The sequence below is a fragment of the Rattus norvegicus genome, chromosome 13 (assembly GCF_036323735.1).
Source record: "Rattus norvegicus strain BN/NHsdMcwi chromosome 13, GRCr8, whole genome shotgun sequence".
In the NCBI taxonomy this organism is placed as follows: Eukaryota; Metazoa; Chordata; class Mammalia; order Rodentia; family Muridae; genus Rattus; species Rattus norvegicus.
The window spans coordinates 98,878,969-98,899,868 of NC_086031.1; the positions used below are offsets into that span (position 1 = coordinate 98,878,969).

The 20,900-nt window shown below is 48.6% G+C and overlaps 2 protein-coding genes across 5 annotated transcripts in view; both read right to left on the reverse strand.

The window, feature by feature from the left end:
• The window catches only part of Mtarc1 (mitochondrial amidoxime reducing component 1), a 39,974-nt gene extending 24,734 nt beyond the window's left edge, over positions 1 to 15,240 (reverse strand). For 2 of the 3 annotated variants that reach the window (XM_039091110.2, XM_063272629.1), the window contains exons 1-6: positions 14,802 to 15,240; positions 11,021 to 11,194; positions 7,620 to 7,782; positions 5,909 to 6,049; positions 858 to 919; positions 635 to 706 (exon numbers count right to left, since the gene is read on the reverse strand). In XM_039091110.2, the coding sequence (XP_038947038.1) occupies positions 635 to 706; positions 858 to 919; positions 5,909 to 6,049; positions 7,620 to 7,782; positions 11,021 to 11,194; positions 14,802 to 15,085 (896 nt within the window). In that variant the 5' untranslated portion in view covers positions 15,086 to 15,240. The remainder of the gene's footprint in view (positions 1 to 634; positions 707 to 857; positions 920 to 5,908; positions 6,050 to 7,619; positions 7,783 to 11,020; positions 11,195 to 14,801) is intronic. The other variant, NM_001100811.1, reaches the window with a different exon arrangement.
• Positions 15,241 to 15,378: 138 nt separating this feature from the next.
• Positions 15,379 to 20,900, reverse strand: part of Mtarc2 (mitochondrial amidoxime reducing component 2) — a 34,408-nt gene continuing 28,886 nt past the window's right edge. The window contains exon 8 of one of the 2 annotated variants that reach the window (XM_017598658.3): positions 15,379 to 17,914. The gene's annotated coding sequence lies outside the window, so the exon portion shown is untranslated. 2 annotated transcript variants of the gene reach the window in all.

Genomic DNA, 20,900 nt, shown 5'->3' on the forward strand with positions numbered 1-20,900 from the left:
AGGAGGAGGAGAAAAGATGGTCGGGGACAGAGCTCAGTGGTAGAACAGCTTACCAAGCATTCACAAGGTTCTAGATTCAATCCCTAGAACGTAAAAGCAGAACAGATGGAGGCCCTGGCCTAAAGACTTGCTGACAGAAACAGCATTGCAATGGTTGGTCTCTTTCCATTGCTCGGCCTGGGTTTCTCTTTGCTGTATCTCCTCCATGGAAAATAAAAAGACTGGATTCTCCACTGTTCTGATGTTAGACAGACAAAAGTAAGGGCTGTAGTGGCTCACTATTGCTGTCCCAAAGCCTGCTCCTCATGGGGTATTTTACCTTACATAGTGACATTTCCCACAGTGCCTTATGGGAGCCCCATCCCGCCCCAACCCCCACTATTCTCTGGAGATACCGTCCAAGATCTCCAATGGGAACAGCAAATTGTAGGCAGTATGGAACCTTGGACGTAATGTCTTTTTTCCATTCATACCAACTACCTAATGGCCAGGACTCCCCAAAGCTCCCATTCTGCGTGTGTGTGCTGTTTCCACTGTTCCCCTTTATAAATAATAATAAACATGGTGAATATTATTAAACATGGCTCCTCCGACACCCAGACCCCCAGATGAGACCCCACGCGCCTGGTTCTACCTCTTCAGTGTTTCCAGAGGCTCCTTTTTGTCCATGATGCCAGTGTCCGGATCCACCGTTGTTAAAAGGCACCTGGACACACACACAAAGTATTGTAAGGGGGACAAAGCAGAGAGGCCCTGGCCACGCCCCGTGCCTTTGGTCACGCCCATGCCCATGGCCCCGCCCAGGCCCCGCCTCCACCCCGCCCCGCCTCCACCCCCAGGACAGGAAAAAGCCTTACCGGGTGCAAGGCATCACCCGTTTCAGTTCCACGTCTCCAATGAGAACCTCGTTCCAAGAATCCTAGAAAGTAAAGGACAAATTCCCAGGAGCTCTTTGGGGGTACTCATCTGCGCAGGAACTTGTGGGGAGTCATACCTAATGATGTCATTGCTTCAGCGGTACTGGGCTTCACTTCAGTCCGGAGGGGACCAGCGGACACCACACACCTGTTAGTTCCCTGTCTTCCTAAGCATTGTCTGTCCATCTCCTCTTTGAAAGCTTATCCACACACAACACCCTAGGTTGGATCCCTAGTTCTGAGCAGGATCAGAACTTCTAAACCAGTCTTGATACATAACAAGTTTGTTTCAGCACAGCCAGGGCTATTACACAGGGAAACCCTGTTTAAAGCAAGCAAACAAAAAGTCTATTGCAGAAGACCAGCATTCAGTTCCCAGGACCCACGTCAACCACTTCACAACCACCATAATGCCAGATCTAGGGAATCAGAGGCTCTCTTCTGGCCTCCAGAGGCACCTGCACTCACATGCATATGCCCCCACCACCACATACGTAATTAAAAATAAATCTTTTTATTTAAAAGAAGATTGTCAGTTATGGTGGTACATGCCTCTGACCCCAGCAATCAGGAAGCAGCAAGAGGTGGATCTCTTTAAGTCTGAGACCATCCTGGTCTATATAGCAAGTTCCAGGCCAGTCAGTTTTATATAGTATGACTCTTCTCTTTAAAAAAAAAAAAAGTTATAAAAAAAGAAAATTAAGGTAAAAATCCCACCATCTAGAAAGTGCCCTGCTTCCCTAAGCAGCAAAGGGAAGAAGGAGGAGAAAGCTGTTACTACTGACTTCACACCAGGCCAGAAGAATCCAAGGGAGGCTACGTCAGGGCACACTGGCTGGAGGCAATGTCTCCAAACAGGAAGGGCTCAGTGCAGAAAGGTCTGGACAGAGCCGACTCTGGCCTACGGCTGCATATCACCGCAGGCCAATGTACAGTTTATAGTGCTCTTATCCAAAGTACAGGCTAGGAAAATGAACTATGACATAACTTGAGAGCTGGAAACAGGGTATGGACTTCTTTATTTTTATTATTATTATTATTTATGAATTAATAATATGAGGATGAATTAAAACTCATTCATTTATTACTATTGTATGGGTATGTAAATGGGTGTGAGGGGTGTCATGGTGAGTGCTAAGTCTCATGAGCTCAGCCCACTCACAGACTTACTATGGACATTTTGAGAGAAGGAAGACAGTCACATCCTAAGAGCTCCCGCAGGGCTCCTGGGAACTTGTCCCTTGCCTCTCTAGGGTTTGAGAGGGAACATTTTGTGGTCCAGATGTGATGATGTGTCAAACTCTGACCTAGCAAGTGGCCAAGAACTGAGAATCACAAGGCAAGCGCGCCCGACTGGGTCTGGGAGGGGCAGAGCAGAGGGAGGAGCCAGGAGCAAACTTCCGGTGCCAAGTTCAGTGAAAGAGTGTTGTGCCCCAGGCAGATGCTGGAAAGTGAAAGGGGCTCTGGGTAAGAGAGGAGCCTGAGGGCAGCCTGGGAGCATGCATCTTCTTTATCAGCAGAACTGAGCCCTTCAGAGGGAGTCCTGTGTTGTGGTAAATTCTCCAACCAAATAAGCCCGTGCAAAGAAAACACAACCCAATTAACATGAACACAAGCTGCGTGCCTAGATTGGGCAGATCTACCACTAAACTACTCTATTCCCCAGCTATAAGATCCCTTATAACATACAGTTTCTCCAGGCCACGTGTTTCTGCTCCATTTTCCTTCCTCCCCCTCCTCCCCCTCCCCTTCCCCCTCCTCCACTTCCTCCTCCATTGTCCCCTTCCCTTTTCTCTCTCTCCTCCCAACTTTTCAGTTCCACCTTCCCTTCTGCTGCCCAATCACCAGCTCTAGCCTTTATTTTACAAGTTAAACTGGGAAGAAGGTCCGGGTAGCCTGAGTACAAGATTCACTTCTCATCAGAGCAGCCCCTCTTGGGGAAGCGTAATTAGCATCAAAATACAAACAGCACGGGGCAGCCCACAGTCCTGTGCTATATGTATCTCAGAAGTGACAGGTGGAGCACTGCAGGATTGGTGCAGACAGTTGAGAATTGGAGGGGGGAGGGGGAGGGAGAGAGGGGGGGGGAAGAGAAAGAGAGTGATGGCTTTCTAGAGGCACAGCCGGCAGGCACAGAAGATGTTGCCTTTTGTCAAGCTGATCAATGATTGACACAAGCCTGGACATACGGCCCATTGTCACAAAGGAACAGAAGCAATGCAAAGTCATTGTATAAGGATACATGCAGTTCACCCACTGTGCAGACACTCTGCCGTCATCAGAGGAATGTTGTTGCAAGATGTTTGATCACACTGTCAACCTCGAGACTGTTGTTCACTGGAAAAACCTGTTTCTTGTTGTGGTGTAGCTCAGCCTTAGCACACACGCACATTTAATACCTCGGACTCGAATACACATGCCCTTAGCACACATCTTTCATTCCAAACAATGAAGGTAAAGTGAGTTTGTGGAAGAAAGCACCCGTGTTTGAAAGTGATCTTCATGACAAAGTCAGGGTCAATTGAGTGACAGGCAAAGCCATGAAAGAGGAAGATTTGACAGAAGCAGAATTAGCTTCCCCAATATATGGGGTTAGAATTCAATCACTTGGCAGAGGTCAGGGCCTCTGTCTACTCTCCTCTGCTTTTCCCTTTCTATACGCATACAAAAGGTATGGCCAGAAGTAAACTCCTATTTGCAGGCTGACTCCACCGCTGGGTACCCATACCAGCCTCACTCACTGGGCCCCCAATGCCAGGGTCCTTGTATTTTCCATTCACAACCCCTTTTTTGCCTGAGAAATCTTTATGTGACTCCCCAAGCATCCAGTTATACAAAATAGGTACGATTTCCAAACATTCGTTGATAAGTCGTAAAAACTGTCTTTAAAACAATTCTTCAGGGCATTTGCCAAAGACTAAAGTGAAGTCTGTACGCTAATGCCATGAATGTGTTTGTGTGACAAAATAGAAACCCAAAGAAATTCTTACTGGCTCTGTGCTGAAGCGGAGGTAGAAAGACATTACCTTCTTTTTCAGTTATGAAACCACGACGCTGTGCAGAAACTCTGTTATGCGCAATAAAATCCACCCCAATTCATAACAAACAAAAGTTTCAAATCTGCTTGTGTCGTGTGGCATGACGACGGTCCGCTCAAAGTGCACATGTCTGTGTTCAGAACTGAGGCTGTGGTGAAGTCACGTGATACACTGTGGACAGGTACTGCCAGAAACACATCAGATTCATTGTGTGGTTGTGAGTTGTTTCACGTTCATTCCTGTATCGGCTACTTTTCTATCTCTATTGCTGTGATAAAACACTGCAACCTAGCAACCTAAAAGAGAAACCATTGATGTGGGCTATGCCAGAAGTTAGAGTCTGGGCTGGCAGAGCAAAACCATAGCAGTGGGAACAGAGCCCTGAGATCTCACGTCTTGAACCACAAGTACAAGCAGACAGGGCTAACTGGAATGTCACTAAGTCATAGGTCCCAAACTGCACAAACAGTGACACCAACTGGGGACCAGCTATTCAAATGCCCGAGTCCACAGAGGACATCTCATTGAAGCCATCCCTGGCACTGTCCCACATTTCTTCATGAGCCTCACATGCAGCTCTGTTGTAACCAGCATCTGCCTTCATGACAGATCAGGCAGAGTCAAAGTCAACACCCAAAGGTCATCACAAAGGTAAGTCAGGTGCTAGGGCCACATGGGACACTAGAAACCAGCATCCTAGATCTCTTCGTTGAGGCACAATGTGGGACACCTAAGAGCCAGACGAAGGTGGCCCTGGAAGTATTAGGGTGTAGGTTGATGTCGTTATGCAGGTGAAGGCAGGTACAGGGTAGAACGAGGCCTGTCATTGGATGAGAAGGAAGGATGGGCAGGAGAAAAGTTTTAGAGAGGCAGAGGAGACCAGAGCGAGGAGGAGGGCTGAGAGAACATGGCGGCGGATGTTAAGATTCCTCTCTGCACATATTGGATGAGTACAGGATTTTGTATTGTCTAGATGGGCAAATTGTATTTTACCAGTTGGATCAGAGGATATCGTGTGGATGTATTGTGGATTAAGAATTTAACACATAAATCTGATTGTTGGGTTACAGTTTGTTGAGTCTTGATATCCCTGGGTAGTTGGGAGTTTATACTTTAACTACTAGGGGGTGGTTGCTGGGAGTGTGGGCAGAGTCCGTGGCAGGGAGCCATAGTAGGCCAGCCCATGCTGGATTTCTAGAACCATGATTTTACCAGGTGGCTAGAACCAGAGAGTTCAAGGCTAGCAGAGAGCCACCAGGAGAGATATTAATCTGAGGTAAATTAGCCCTAGTGCCAATGGCCCATTGGAGCCGGAACTATCGACCGACTGCCAGGGTATGCGTGGGAATCGGTCCCGCCCCTTTTTTATTTTCACCACGACATTAGGGAATGGCACCATCAAGCTGAGAAGTGTTCCACCCCTTACCAGCCGCCATGCTAAAAATGCTGGTCTTTCTTCCTCAAAGGAGTCACCAGCTAGGCAGAAACTGGGTGGGGTAGCAAGACGAAACAAGCATTTTGTTTGTCCCCTGAATGAATGACACAGTCCACACAGTCTGTGCTGAGTGCATGTAGCTCAACGGTCAGTCTGCCTCCTCAGGACTCTTCCTGTAAGCCTCAGACCTCACACAGCAGCACCTCTGGTGTGCCTTCCATACACAAGCCTTCACTTCTTAGGCGCTCAGCAAGCTACCATAGAGCTATTGTGCAGCATAGAGACAAACAACTCTTGGCAATAGTCTAGCCCAATACCAATAACTGTTATGCTTCTTGTTGTTATTCTGAGAAAGTTCAGGCTGACCCTGAACTCACTACATAGCTCAGGCTGGCTTTGAACTCCTAATCCTCCTGCCTCTACCGCCATTGCTTTGATTACCGTTATGAGCCACCTGGGAATAACTATTTCACCTTTCACAAAATAAAAAGAAAGAGGCTATTCGGGCCAAACGTTACCTCAGCATAGATGCCACATCCTGAGATGACGATGTTAGGCCTGAAGTTCGCTGCTTTCACTCTTCTCTCCAGCCTAGAGTTGAGGTCTTCCAAGGACGCCTCAGAGAGCACCAAGAATGGACTTGCATCTGCATAGGCCACCTGACAAGGGAACAGACACTGGATACAATGTGGCCCAGGAATGCCTCATCCCGGGTATCATGGGTCTGGTCCCTGAAAATTCAGCCTCCACACCCCAACACACACACACACATCGTTACAACTATTTTCCCAGTTCTTTTCATAGACGTGTCACAGCAATTCAAATCTCAACTGTCCTTACAGTACTGCGTGACATAAGGGGTTCCAGAGAATGGCAGTTAAGAGCACTGGTTACTCTTGCAGAGACCCAGGGTTCAATTCCCAGCACCCACGTTGGCAGCATACAACCATTTGTGACTCCTTTCTAGAGGATCTGATGCCCTCTTCTGGCCTTCATAGGCACTGCACATGTGTGGCACATAGACATTCGGGCAAAACACGCAAAGCTATAAAATTGTGTTTTATTTTATGCATGACTTCAGAGTTCTATATCACTACACATCTTCCCTTAAAGGCATCATCACTTTGGCTGGAGAGATGGCTCAGCCGGGTCCTGAGTTCAATTCCCAGCAACCACGTAGTGGCTCACAACCATCTGTAATGGGATCTGATGCCCTCTTCTGGTGTGTTTGAAGGCAGCTATGGTGTACAGTGCACTCATATATATGAATTAAATAAATAAATCTTTTTTAAAAAAAACTGAGTCACTCAATTTGGGGGTGGGGAGGGCTGGAGAAGCAGCTCAGAGGTTGAGGGCACTGACTGCTCTTCCAGAGGTCCTGAGTTCAATGTCTCACTATTTTGAGAAAATGTTCACTGGTTCTATAGGTACCTGTCTCTATGCAACCTCCAATTTAATATGAAGTATAAATTTTGCCCCTCATTTTTTTAACATTAAAGCTGTTGGGGGTGTTACTTCCCTACATCATGAATCTCTGAAGTCCCATGTCTCAAAGAACAAGCCGGACTGTGTGAAAGTCTGGGACTCCCCACACTTGCTCTATAGAAGGTGCCCCTTCAATATGGGTTCACCCTACACATTGTAAGAAAGCTAAAAACATTTGGACTACACTGTTACAGGACTGATTGAAATGATATCCCTGCAGAATAAATAGTGTCAGATCCCTACAGGCACCAGAAAGCTAACACAAATAGGGAATGTAGATACTCCCAGGGAGTGTAACGCTCCCCCAAAATCAAGAAACAGGAACCCCATTCATACTTATCTGGGTAGGAAGGAGTTTATTCCCAAGAGACACTTGCAGTGCTCCCTTTGGCTATGAGACACAGTGGGACGCCATGAGACTGTGATGTCAGCCAGGGGACGTGGGCCTGCCTCTCCCAGTTTCTGACTGCTTTTAGGGGAGACTGGAGCCTAGATAACGGGGTGGTAGGGAGGCCTTACTGCTCTGCCTGTCTTGGCCCTCTATTTAGAAGCCTGGTTCCGGAGCGCTGTCCCGGCCCAGGCTGTGAGCGCAAGTGCTTTCTTTCTGTCTGTTGCTTGGAGTCCCTGGACCCTGGAGGTTGCGGTGAAAACCACAGCCTATCAGGGATGTGTCACATGTGGGGAAACCCACAACAACTTTTCTCCACTCTCAGACCACACCAAGCCTCTCACCAGCCTTTTTACCTGGTCCGTGGGCCGGAATGAAGCCCTCATTTTCTGAGAACTCCTGGGGTGCATGTGGGGCTCGAAGTGCACCAGGCGACAGCGCTGCGTCTTCAAGAAGCCGCTGATCCACTGAGCAGCATCCTCGCCACAATCCCTGCCCTGCACCTCCAGGCCATGCACTCTGCAGCAGGGACAGGGCAACAGGGCGGGACAATTTGGAGGCTCTGAGTACTGTCACACTATGCCTGAATGGGTCAGAAAGCGGCACGGGTCCAACGGTGATGCGGCTTGGCATTCCTTCACCACCAGAGGACTTTACTTTCAGTTCGGCCCTGCCTCGAAGCATCTGGACAAACCCCAGTGACGCTGAGAGTATTGTTTGAAGACTTGCTTTGCCCACTTATTTGTTTTCAAGACAGGGTTCCTTTATGTAGCCCTGGCTGTCCTGGAACTCGCTCTGTAGAGCAGGTTGGCCTCGAACTCAGAGATCCACCTGCCTCTTCTCCCAAGTGCTGGGATTAAAGGCTTCAGCCACCATGCAACGGAAGCAAACCTGTGACTCCTTACCCAGAAGGCCTGTGTAGGGGGTTGAAGGGAGGTAACAGATTTGAGCATCTCCAGAAGAACGTGAGCAGGGTGGGAGACATGGTCTGGGGAGCTGGCTCTGTTGGTATGAGCATGAGAACCCAAGTACCCAGAGCCTATTGGGGATTGGGTCTTTTGTTTTGTCTTAATTTGGTTCCCAAAGTCACACGGGAATCTATGTGTCCAGATGCTGAGGGTTCCTGTTCCCAGTTGGTTTTAGATTGATCAATAAAGAGCCAGCAGCCAATGGCTGGGCAGTGTTTAGGATTCCTGGGCAGAAGGGAAGAGGAATTCTGCCAGGAGAGGGGTGTAGGACAGACCATGCACCATGAAGGAGCAGAAAAGTCAGACTTAAGAGACCACTGATGTAAGAATCCAGGAAAGTAGGAGTAGTAGAGATGAAATGCAGATTTTAAAAGGTGATAAGTTAGGAATATCGGAGGGGAAAGTAGGTTAGCCATGTGGAGTTAGCCAGTGGGTGAGCTAGTAAGGCATATTAAAAATAATGGTCTCTCTCTCTCTCTCTCTCTCTCTCTCTCTCTCTCTCTCTCTCTGTGTGTGTGTGTGTGTGTGTGTGTGTGTGTGTGTGTGTGTCTTTCATTTGAGAATCCAGAGAACTCTGGTAGGTGGCAAGAAGTGCAATCACCTGCTGGGAGCTCAGAGTCAGTCACCCAAGAGCCTCAAGTGAGGAATTGTTAATTGTTATAGGAAGACACAGCTAATTGTTGTGGAAAGAGACAGAGATAGAGAGACAAACAGACAGACACAGAGAATCAGAGAGGGACAGAGACAGAGAGAAACAGAGACAGGATGGGAGAGAGAGACAGACAGAGAGACACAGAGACAGAGAGAAATTTTAGCAGTAGAGGGGTTTGAACCCAGGACTTTGTGCATGCTAAGCAAACACTCTACCACTGACCCACACTCCATTCCTTTTTCTGTCTCTTCATTTTTTTTTTTCAGGTGGGGTCCACTGAGTTGCCTAGGCTGCCTTTGAACTTATGATGCTCCTGCCTCAGCCTCCCTCCTGCTGGGATTACAGATCTGACTGAGATGGATTCATGGGTGTTTATTTGTTTGTTTGTTTGTTTCATTGGTTTTTTTTTTTTTTTTGAGACAGGGTTTCTCTGTATAGTGCTGGCTGTTTTGGAACTCAATTTAAACCAGGCTGGTCTTGAACTTACAGAGATCTGCCTGCCTCTGCCTCCCAAGTGCTGGGGCTTAAGGTATGCGCCACCACACCCAACTCATGTTCATATAAATTAAAAATACAGAAACAATATCAAAAATATAATTAAGCCAAATCATTTCCCCACAACGGGCAAAAGGAAATGCTAGCTTCACTTTCCCAGCTGCTAAGTCAGGCCCCAGAGCACCTCCCTTCCTGCAGCCCACCAGCGTCAGGGCTCGGGAGGCGGACTTGTGTGCCAACAGCTCGAGCAATGCCACATTTCCTCCAGTGGAGCACAGGACACCTCTTCAGTTACCACTGTTCTTCTTTTCCACTTTGCTTTTCTTTCTTTCTTTTTTTTTTTTTTTGGTTCTTTTTTTTTTTCCGGAGCTGGGGACGGAACCCAGGGCCTTGAGCTTCCTAGGCAAGCGCTCTACCACTGAGCCAAACCCCCAGCCCCTCTTTTCCACTTTGCAACTTCCCTGCTTGGAGCTGAGTATCATTTAATATGGCATTGTTACCAGAGCCCTTTGTAAGACAGCCCTGGGGCAGATTACAGGACTTCCCCCCTTTCTAGGACACCCTTCCTACCTGCTCCCAGTTTGTCCTGGATTCTTTGGTGGGATTATTATTTTTCTCTTAGGGTCATGCTCTAAGTGCTTTGGCCCCCATTGCTTTCTGCATAGAACTTTGTTTAATTGGCTCATTTATATTTGAGTTGGGGTTCAAGCCCAGAGCTTCGAGCATGCTGGTCTAGTGCTCTACCACTGCGCCCCATCCTCAGCCTGCTACATTGGGCTTTTGTGTCCCTTGTTCCCACACCGGCTTTTGAAGCCGCGTCTCTCCTCTCATGAGGCAGAGGACTGGATGCTGAGGGCGTCCTGTGCAATCAATGGCTGTTAACAGTGTGCTTTCTGGAGCCTCTCTGTTGTTCACACATCCTCAGAATTGCAAGAGCATATGCACGATCTGGATTTTAATATAAATATGTGTTCATACGTGTATCTATAGGACACGGAAGTAACACAGGGTCTGTGCATGGAGAGAAAGCAGTCTAAACAAAAATGGGGGTGCAAAATAGCTCATGTTTTCTGCTTTATTTAGAGTCTAGATTTAACTATTTATCTACCTACCTACCTACCTACCTATCTATGTAAAGCCAGCGTTTCATGTAGCCCAGGCTAACCTCAAATTCACCATGTAGCCAAGGATGACCTGAAACTTCAGATCTTTCTGCCCCTACCTCTTCAGCACTGGAATTAGGGGAATGTACCATCATGCCTGGATTATGTGGTATTGGAGAGTAAATCCAGGGCTTCCTGTATGGTATGGTAGGCAAATACTGGACCAACTGAGGTGAATTCACAGACCTACCTATCTATACATACGTGATATGAAGTACTGAGATAATTATTTGAGGGGAAGAAAGGACCAGCAAAGGAATACAGGACAAGGAAATATGGGGCTAATATGAGCAAGGTACAGTATGTGTGTATGTGTGTGTGTGTGTGTGTGTGTGTGTGTGTGTGTGTGTGTGTGAAAACGGCATAATGAAACCCATCTATTATCTCATAAGCTAACTGAAATTTTAAACAACTAAAGGCTAAAGTGAGGGACAGTGCATGCATATCTGGCCCACAGGCCAGAGGCCTGCTCTGCTCACCTGCACTGGAGAAGGGGGTTTGTGGCAGGCGGTGTGATAGGCAGCAGCAGGTCCTTTGTGTAGGCTGCACTGAGTGTCAAGTTGTCGTCCTCACAGGTCAGAGAAATCTGGACCAATCGAGGTTCCTGCCGGGCAGTGACCATGTTCCCCTCTTCATTGACCACGAGCCAAAACCTGACATGGACAAAATACGGACTCCATGGAAAACAGCACAGGCAGCCTCAGCCTGCACCTTTTTTTTTTTTTTTTTTTTTTTCTGGAGCTGGGGACCGAACCCAGGGCCTTGCGCTTCCTAGGCAAGCGCTCTACCACTGAGCTAAATCCCCAACCCCCAGCCTGCACCTTTTACCCAGTTCTCATCTCCCCATGAGCTTAGAGAGAGGGCTGGGGGGGGGGGGGGAGAGGGGGAGGGAGAGAGTATGTTGTCCTCAGCATTGCCTTGGCAATGAGCAAGACTGGGGCCTGACACCGTCTGTTCATTTTGAAGGAGTTAATAACCAATCAAGAATCAATGTGTAACAGATGGAGCGCTTGCCAGGACTTGATCATATTCATTAAGCAAGGCCCAAGAAGATGGGAAGATCCCACTTCACAGACGGCCAGAGGGTCACGGGGAAGCTGTGAGCTCTCCCGGGCAGAAAAGTGAGGAGTTTGCAGCCATAGAGTTCAGCTGAGCAACGGGTGGCTGCCTTTGTTTACTTTTAAATTTTAGGCGTGGGTGTTTGCCTTCCCCTTTGTATGAGCACCACATGCATGCAGTGCCTGTAAAGGCCAGAAGAGGGCGTGCTGGCAACAAAAGACCCCATTCACCCACAAGACGTCAAGCGCTCTTAACTGCTGAGCCGGCTCTCCAGCCCCACCCACCCGATGTTTAAACACAGGGTGTTGTGGATTCTGGAGTTTGCTGAAAAGGTCTGGTGTCTCTCTACAGTACTTTCCTAGCCCACTCTTCTCCATGTTTAGAGATGCTCACTCCTCAGGGAAACGTAACTGGAGACGGAAGAGCAACGGATAGAACCATTTGCAGAGGAAGTGCGATGCATCCCCTCTCCGCTGTTCAGGGCAGAAGCTGAGGCAGAAGCCACAGAGCAGTGCTGCTCACTGTCTTGCTCGTTCTAGTTGGCTCTACCTCCGTTCTTAAACAACGCAGGACAGAGAGTGGGCCGTTCTACGTCAATCTTTAATCAAGAAAATGCCCCACAGACTTTTCTCTAGGCAATCTAGAGAGGCTTGTTCTCAGCTGAGATTCCTCTTCCCAGATAAGTCTAAATTGTGTTGAACAAAAAAAAAAAAAAAAAAAAAAAAAAAAAATCAGGATATCCCACTTATCATCTTATGCCTATAAATAAGTGGGCATTGGTATAATTGTAACTAAATGCTTTGTGAAAAGCACATGTTCCGTGAAAAGCTAGTATTCTGACCTAATGTGTCAGCCAAGGCAGAGAGACACACTCATTATGCCCCGTACGCAGGCCTTCCTTCTCTTGATCCCCAGCCTGGAGCACTAATCAGAGCCCTTGAGTGATCTCAGTCACGTGGCCTCTGTCAATCAGTCTTGCCAGTGTATTCCTCTGGATGCTGGAGTCTAAAACTTGTACCGTTGCCTTGCTTCAAATAAAGTTACCGGCTGCTTTGGCAAGCCCTGATTTAAAAAAAAAAAAAATAGAGAAGGAGCCGAGAACTCAGGAAAGGCCCAACCCAGACACTGACCACCAGTAACATCCCCCACACATGAGCGAGTCATGCCCTCAGCGCGCTCAGTGTTGCGCAACCTTCGCCACCGTTTCCAAAACTTTTCCTCTTTCCAAACAGAAACTCTGCACCCAGTAAGACAAGAACTCACCACGCCCACCCGCTCCAGCCCCAGAACCTCCTCTCCTGTTTCTGTTTATGAATTTGGAGTCGCGCGGTTGGAGCTGAAATCCTTTACAACTAACTAGTCCTTCTGTCCTGCTCAGTTAGATTAGTGTTGTGTTTCCGTTGTCTGCCTGTGCTCCTTGCCGAGGCTGGATGATATTCCAATGTTTGTATAAACCACATTTTACTTAATCTCCTCACCCCTTCACGGACACTTGGGTCATCTCCACTTCTTACTGGCTGCTGGGCACGGTCGTTTCAATGTTGCAAAAGTATTCCTTAGATTCAAGCCCCTGTCCGGTTTTCAACTCTTTCTGGTAAACACATCAGAACATGCCAGCCTTTAAGCCTGGTGTTTTTGTCCAACTCTCTAGAATGTTCTTACTTGCCTGGAAAGGGCTTGGCCGTTTTCTAGTTTTCAGTATAAGCAAATGACTTTTCTTTTTCTTTTTTGTTAAATTCTCCCCAAGTCCCCCCTAGACAGCCTCTGGGACCCGTCCTCTCTGTTCTCTGGCCCTTGTCACGGTCCCCCAGTGAAGCAGTTCCTCATTTTTTTGTTTGATTGTTTGCATTTGCTGTTGTTTATCTATCTTTCTATTTATTTATTGCTTACGTTCCCTGGGAAAGTGAAGAATTCGCCACCACAGCTGTGGTGCAGTTCAGAACATGTTTTCTGAATCAAATGGTAGTAAAATGTCAACAGGCTTTGCCTCCAAGGCTGACAGGAGCCACCTAGAGATGAGAGGCTAGTGTATGCGAGGCCCCACTGCACAAAGCAGAGAATAGTTAGGGTTCCTGAGTGCCTGAGGTAGGGATGAGCAGCTGACCTTTGAACTTCGTGGGGAACTGCTGTGTCTTGGTGAAAGAATCATTGGTGTATTTTCAAGAGTGGGGGAGGGGTGCAGGCAGTCTGGCAATCAGCCAGAGCCGTGTGTCAGCCACCTCCAGCCTCTAATGATCTTTGGTTCTTGAGACATGAAGGATTGCAAAACACAGGTGATGGGGGGCAGGGGGTTGTCATACAACAAGGTCCATACTGAAAGGAAAATCCCACCAGTCCGTAACTGCCCATCAACCTTATGTAAAAGTCGCCCGTAAATCAGCTATGAGACAAGAAGTGCTTTGGAGCAAGGATCTCCATTTCTTCTTGAACCGCTCCATCAGCATAGCCACTGGACTGGCCTGGTAGGGGGCGAAGTGCTCGTGTTAGCATTAGAAAGCTGAGAACCGAAGGTCACAGCCTCTGTTAGCCTGTGCCCTTTGCTGAAGGAGAGGCCCTGAGGATCCTGAAAGGCAAGCTTTCCAGTAATGCTGGGAGCTGGTGAGAGGCAGAGCTGCTGACCCTTTGCTGAAGCCCAGATGATACGGGTCACTCCTCAGCTGGACTCTTAATTGCTGTTTACAAGTCCGAGGTTCAGCCCTGCGCAGAACCTGTATCTGCCAAGAGCCTTGGGGAAATAACACTCACGGATGACTTTCTTAAGCTGCAAGGACGTGTTTAACTACCGCACTAACAGTGGTGAGCGGTGCCTAGGATTCGCTCTAAATTTAAGACTATCGCTAAGAGTACAGCAACCAAGGGTCAATCCCTTCCGGGTCCCTGGGTGGAGGGAGACTGAAGTTTCTGCTTGCGAATTGGCCGACGTGAGAAATGCTTCGTCTACACCACAAGACTTGAAACAGCCACGGGAGGATGGACAGAAAGCGGTCCATCTCCAATAAGCGGGGAAACTGGGAAACTTCAGAATTCCAGTTCCCGTAGTTGGCTGGCGGAGGGTGAGGATCCCTTTTTTCTGTTTCTCACCACTCCTTCTCCAGCTCCGGATCCCTAGTCTGGGAAAGAAGGGACCTGGGAGCGGACCCCGCTGACCTCCCCGCACCCACACAGCCTAGGTCAGCGTGGTGATGCTCGGCGTTCGCATACCTGTCGCGCAGGTGGCCGCAGCGCAGCCCCATGGCAGTGCACTCCGCCTCGGTCACCGACACCCCCTTGCAGGACTTGATCGGGTAGATCCAGAGTTGTGCCACCGTTCCCACTTGCTGCAGCCGCCGGCGCCGCCGGGGACGCGCGCGACGCCAGGCCACGGTCCCCAGCGTCACCGCGGCCAGTCCCAGCGCGGCGACACAGACCCAGGTGGACCCTGGCTGCCGGGACACCCGGGTCGCAGAGAAGCCGAGGAGGGCCAGCGCCCAGGTGCGGGCACTCATGGCTGGAGCGGGCGGGGGAGCGCTGATACACCTCGGGCGCCAACTGGACCAAGAGCTACTGTGGCCGGCGGCTGGGGCCTGGACCTCAGCCCAAAGGCCAGCAACTCCTGACCCTTCCCCTCCAATCCAAGCTGAGCATCTTCACTCGGCCTAGGCGGGAGGTGGTGGCTCAGCTGTCACTATTCTCACCCTTTGTCCCTACTTCCCGCTGCCCCCTCCTTCGTTCCTCCCTCCTTCCATCCCTCTCTCCCTGGCTGACCCTGCCCCACGATCAATCGGTGCAGAACAGCTTATTTACATGTTTGTAGGGTTGTTTATTTGACCCAAGACACACAACGTTTGCAGAACATGGCGTGCTTTTGAAATTAGAAACCAGGCTGCGGGCAGCTGCCCCTCTGGAGACTGTGGGGAGCAGTTTGGCAGCAGCCGGGAGCTTCCAGCCAGCTGGGATCTGAAGTGAAAAGATCTGACCAAGCCCTGAGGATCTACAGGGGCCGATCCAGGGCTGCTGCTATCCGCAGAGGCTCAAGTGTGGACTAGTAATTTAGACAAGCTCCCCCACTCCCACCCACCCCAACCCCCTTCCCGGGCATCCTAATGTGGACTGGCACTGCCAGGAGTCTCTTCCAATGCCACCATATCTTGAACAACAAAGACAAGGCCAACAAGGTACCTTGGTCGCCTTAGGCACCCGTTTGATGTATCAAGTGGCTAAAATGTCAAGTCTTTATTTAAGACTGTTCCAACAAGGAGAACCGTATTTCTCTAGTATGATAAGGCAGAGAGATTGGACTTTGTACTAAAACAAGGGCTGGGGATTTTACAGCCAAGGGGCAGAGGGTAGGGGGTGGGTGAACGCGGCTGCAACAGTCAAGGCAGAAATAAAGCCATTTTGCTGAAGAGAAGTTTGTGCCCCTTCCCTCAGGCCATCACGCTCGCTATTAAAACAGTGGACCGAGAAACTGGAATACACCGACTCTGCTCCACCCCAAGTCTCAGGGTGAGAGAAGGAAAAGGCTGGGAGCCTAGTGTCAGCTGAAGGGAGAGCGTCTCCCAGAGAGAGATTCCGCACAGTTCTGACAGGGCCGGACCTGCCTTTCAGGAGACAGCAGCTGACACACTGGAGGGCCCGTGATGGGTAGGATCACACTTTGCTCAGAACCATCCTGCTGACCCGAAGCGCCCTGAAGCAGAGAGGGACAGTCCCCCAAACTCCATGTTTACGTGATACTGGAATGAAAATGCAAGACCGAGGTATCAGAGGGAGGCTGGGTAATGTGTGGCGGCCCAGTTGGACGCCCTGTAAGGGTGCCCCGGAGAGGTCACTTTATGAAGAGTGGGGGAAGCGGAATGCTAGCACACACTGGTCTCAGCTAGCTGGGCGTCTCACCTCCGTGGGTTTGGATATGAAATGTCACCCTCTAGCTGGCATGTCCCCAGTCGGTAGCACTATGTGGGGAGGCTGAAGTAAGTTCTGAGGTGTAGGCTGGCTGTGGAGGAGGAAGTCTCCTGAGGGCTTGATGCACACGGCCCCTTCCTGCTGCGCCTCCCATAGATGAGGCTCCGCCCACTGCAACAGAGCGGCAACCATAGCCAGAACCCTTTGAAACTGTGGAACAGATGAATCCTTCCTCCTTCAAGGTGTTCTCTTGGGGATTTTTAGCGGTGCCACAGGAGAGCCCGGTGCTCTACGCTCTCTACAGAAAGCCATCTTGATGGCGCCAAGAGCCGAGTGTGTTCATCACGCTTCCTACTTCTCTTTGGAAACGTAAAGAGGAAATGGCTCGAAATTTAATGGTTGACTTTAAACTGAGTGTGACCGTTTTAAAAAATTATCATTTTTAAAACTGACTTAGGATACAGCTTCGTAGACCACGTTTACGTCACAGCCTCCTGGAGGCGAGGGGCCCAGAACCCAGAGAAGGAGAAGGCGGAAGGTACAACATCGGTCCCCCGTTGATTATAAGATGACTCTTGAAGTCATCAACGACAATGCCTTAGACCAGCGGTTCTCCACCTCCATAATACTGCCACCCTTTAATACAGTCCCTCATGTGGTGGCAACCCCACATGATTTTATGGTTATAAAATTATTTTCATTGCTACTCCATACCTGTAAGATCGCTACTGTTAGGAACTGTAAATATCTGATATGCAGGATATCTGATATATGACCCCTGTGGAAGGATCGTTGAGAACCATTGGCTTAGACAGTCATGTGCACACAGTTCGAGGTGCCCTCCACACACCAGTGACCAGGTAAGGCTTGGGACCCAGGGAAGACTCACGACATGATTTTATAAAGAAAGAGCAAAGTCACAGAGGAAGTAGGAGAGATTCCCACTTACTAATGACGAAGGAACCATACCGCTGTAAGCAAGCCATTACTTGTGACCTTAGTGGGTGCTTTCACTGTCACAGCGAGCTATGAAAAATGGACACGAGCCTTGAAAACTGTGCTCATGGCTTCTCCTTGTCTCTTCCGAAGGTTCCATTCTTTTAAATTCATTTAAACTTTAAATTGTAGAATTGGAAGGATTCACAGCTACAGATAAACTCTACCTGTCTTAATAGAATCGGAACGAAATATAAAGACACAAAATCTATGAATAAAATAACCCCTTGACCTATGAAGTCATTTCTGTATGTAAGCATGCTTCTGTGACAGCAAGGTAAACACAGCCGCCATATATGAAAACTCAGGAGGGCTCAAGAGCCAGGTCAAGACTTCTGTGAAGACCGAAGACAGGCTTCTGTGAGCATGTTAGCGCATAAGATAGATATTCAGGACACGATGATTCCGTTTCTTACTTTTCTCAGATGATATACCTATAAAAAGTATAAACATTTTTTTTTAAATGGCAGCTTTTGGCTGTCTCTTTAAACTTTCTTTTTTTTTTTTTTTTTTTGGTTCTTTTTTTCGGAGCTGGGGACCGAACCCAGGGCCTTGCACTTCCTAGGCAAGCGCTCTGCCACTGAGCCAAATCCCCAGCCCCTAAACTTTCTTCACTCAGCAATGTTACAGGCAGGAATTAGAAGAATGTATGTAACCGTGGGAGTAACAATTCCGTTTAATTTTTTAAAACCTCATTATCTAAAATTTATACACCGTCACATTCCCAAACCACCTCTGGTAGCTTTCTTGAATGAACTCGGGCATGTGCAGCTCCAGAGGAAGAACAGAGATCCATTTCCAGGAAGATGGCCGTGAGGACTTGCAGATGCGTCGTCTCCCAGGGAAGCCGAGTAAATGACAAGATTCCCCATCACTTTGTTACTCAGACTGTCAGTTGTGAATAATCCAAACCTGGAAGTTAAAACGCGGGGACTGTAAACTATGACCTGCAGAAGCTACCATCAGAAAACAGCCGCTTGTGAAAATCGACTCCCAGCAGAGTCCTAAGGAGACGTCTTTCTTACTTGACGCTGCTGGCTGTGGTCACACCGTGCTTTGCGCCCACAGAGGCTCCCGTGTAGCGGTATGAGGAGTAATGTGACCCCTGAGAGGTCATTTCCTCATACACAGAAGTACAACAGGGTGCTGGTGAGGACTGTGTCTTGGCTGTGTCTCCCCCGCAGCCCCACGATGCCAGCTCGGTTGGCGACAGGAGCCTTACTGCTTAGCTTTAAGCATCCATTGCCATTCCCTCCACACAGGCCCTAAGAGGATGGTTTGTGAAACTCAAGGCCTCCTGGGAGGCTGAGCAAGTGGGAACGGCAGAGTGATCTACAGAAGGGCGGCCATGTTTGCTTACTGCAGATGGGATCTGAACACGTAGGCCTATCACCAGGTGACCTGTAGGAACTAGTCTAACTATAAAGATGCTCAGAAGTCACAGCCAGGCACTGCTCCTGGGCTCAGTCACCCAGAGCTGGGACAGCAGGGGGAAGTCCAATGGGAGCTGTCATTTCCTCTCTGGTGTCCTCTATATGTCATCAAATCCAAGGCAGAACCATTGAAAAATACATCGATTTTCAAGCACAAGGGTTTTATTTAATTTTTTTCCTTTCCTTCCCTTTCTTTTCCTTTCCCTCCCTCCCTTCCTTTCTTTCTTCCTTTCTTTCTTTCTCTTTGAATCATGGTCTTTTTATGTAGCACTGGCTGTCCCAAAACTCATTATGTAGACCAGGCTAGCCTCAAACTCAGAGAGACCCTCCTACCCCTACTCTCCAAGCAGAGGGATTAAAGGTGTGAATGATCACATCTGGTTATTTAAAACTCTGTGTGTGTGTGTGTGTGTGTGTGTGTGTGTGTGTGTGTGTGTGTGTGCGCGCGCGCGCGCGTGTGGTGTGGTGTGGTGTGGTGTGGTGTGGTGTGGCACACATGTGGAGATCAAAAAAACAATTTGGGGGCTGGAGAGATGGCTCAGTGGCTAAGAGCACTGACTGCTCTTCCAGAGGTCCTGAGTTCAACTCCCAGCACCCACATGGTGGCTCACAACCATCTGTAATGGGATCTGATGCCCTCTTCTGGTGTGTCTGAAGACAGCTACAGTGTACTCATATACATAAAATAAATAAATCTAATGAAAAAAAAAAAAGACAACTTGGGAGAAGAAACAGTTCTCCTCATCCCCCATGGTGGGTCTGGGGAATCGAACCCAGGATGACAGACTTGGCGGCAAGTGCCTTTAGCCACTGAGCCATCTCTCCAACCCTCCTCACAAGAATTTCTGTAAAATGCATCCTATGTTTTATGAGAAGCGTTTCAGATAGTTTAGACAGGCATCTTTAAAAGAAAACAATAAAGTGCTGGGTGTGGTGGACCTGCCTTTAATCCCAGCACTCAGGAGGCATGGACAAATAGATCTAGGAGTTCGAGGCTAGCCTGGTCTACAGAGTGAGTTCCAGGATAGCCAGGGCTACCTAGAGAAACTGTCTCAGAAAAACAGGAACAATGAAGCGTGGTCAGAAGTATTACAGTGTCCTCATTACAGCAGGTAGCCCTAACAGGGTAAGGTTTCTCCATCCTGTCTCAGCCAAAGCCATTTTTGGTTTCTACCCCTTGGCCTAAAACGTCCCGTGGGAAAGCACCCAACCTTGTTCTGGAAACTCGGGGTCAAAACGCCCCAGCTAAGTGCATGTTCTTGGCTTGCTAAACTGCTTGCTTGTTTCTCCCCGCAACTGCCAACCAGGATGTAGTTTTTCTGTATTCTTTGTCTTTAATAGGTCCTTGTAGATGCATTAGGGGATGCTTAAACCATTCTCTATTTGAACTTCATCATACTGAGCAGTCGGTCCCTGGGATTTGATTTCCTTCTTCTCATTTCCTGCCTCACATTTATACTTCAATGGTCTCTAACTCTATGCTACGGTCCAAAGGACAATAAAAGACACCAAGGCTGGTACGTACCGATTGTCTCTGTGTTTCTGATATAATGAACTAAAACCAAAATAACATGTTTTGGTGAGGACGATCTTTGTTTTGTTTTGTTTTGTTTTGTTTTGTTTTCAGAGCTGGGGACCGAACCCAGGGCCTTGCGCTTGCTAGGCAAGCGCTCTACCACTGAGCTAAATCCCCAACCCTGTGAGGACGACCTTTACTTCCTACTTACAATCCATAGAGACTCGGAGCTAAGGATGAACCCCAATGTATGTGCTGTTGTTACCCCTAGTCCACATGAACCTCGGGGCACTTTGTCCTTAGGATGATCACTCGTGGGCAGGGACAAAGCTGCAGAGAGGTGACCATATCTGAGAATCCCAGGGAAGAATTAGAGAGCAAAGTCTCAATCAAAGGTTTGGGCCTCGAGATAAATTTAAAACCTAGGAAATAGGGCTGGAGACGTTCAAGGGCAGTGGGTGCTCTTACAGA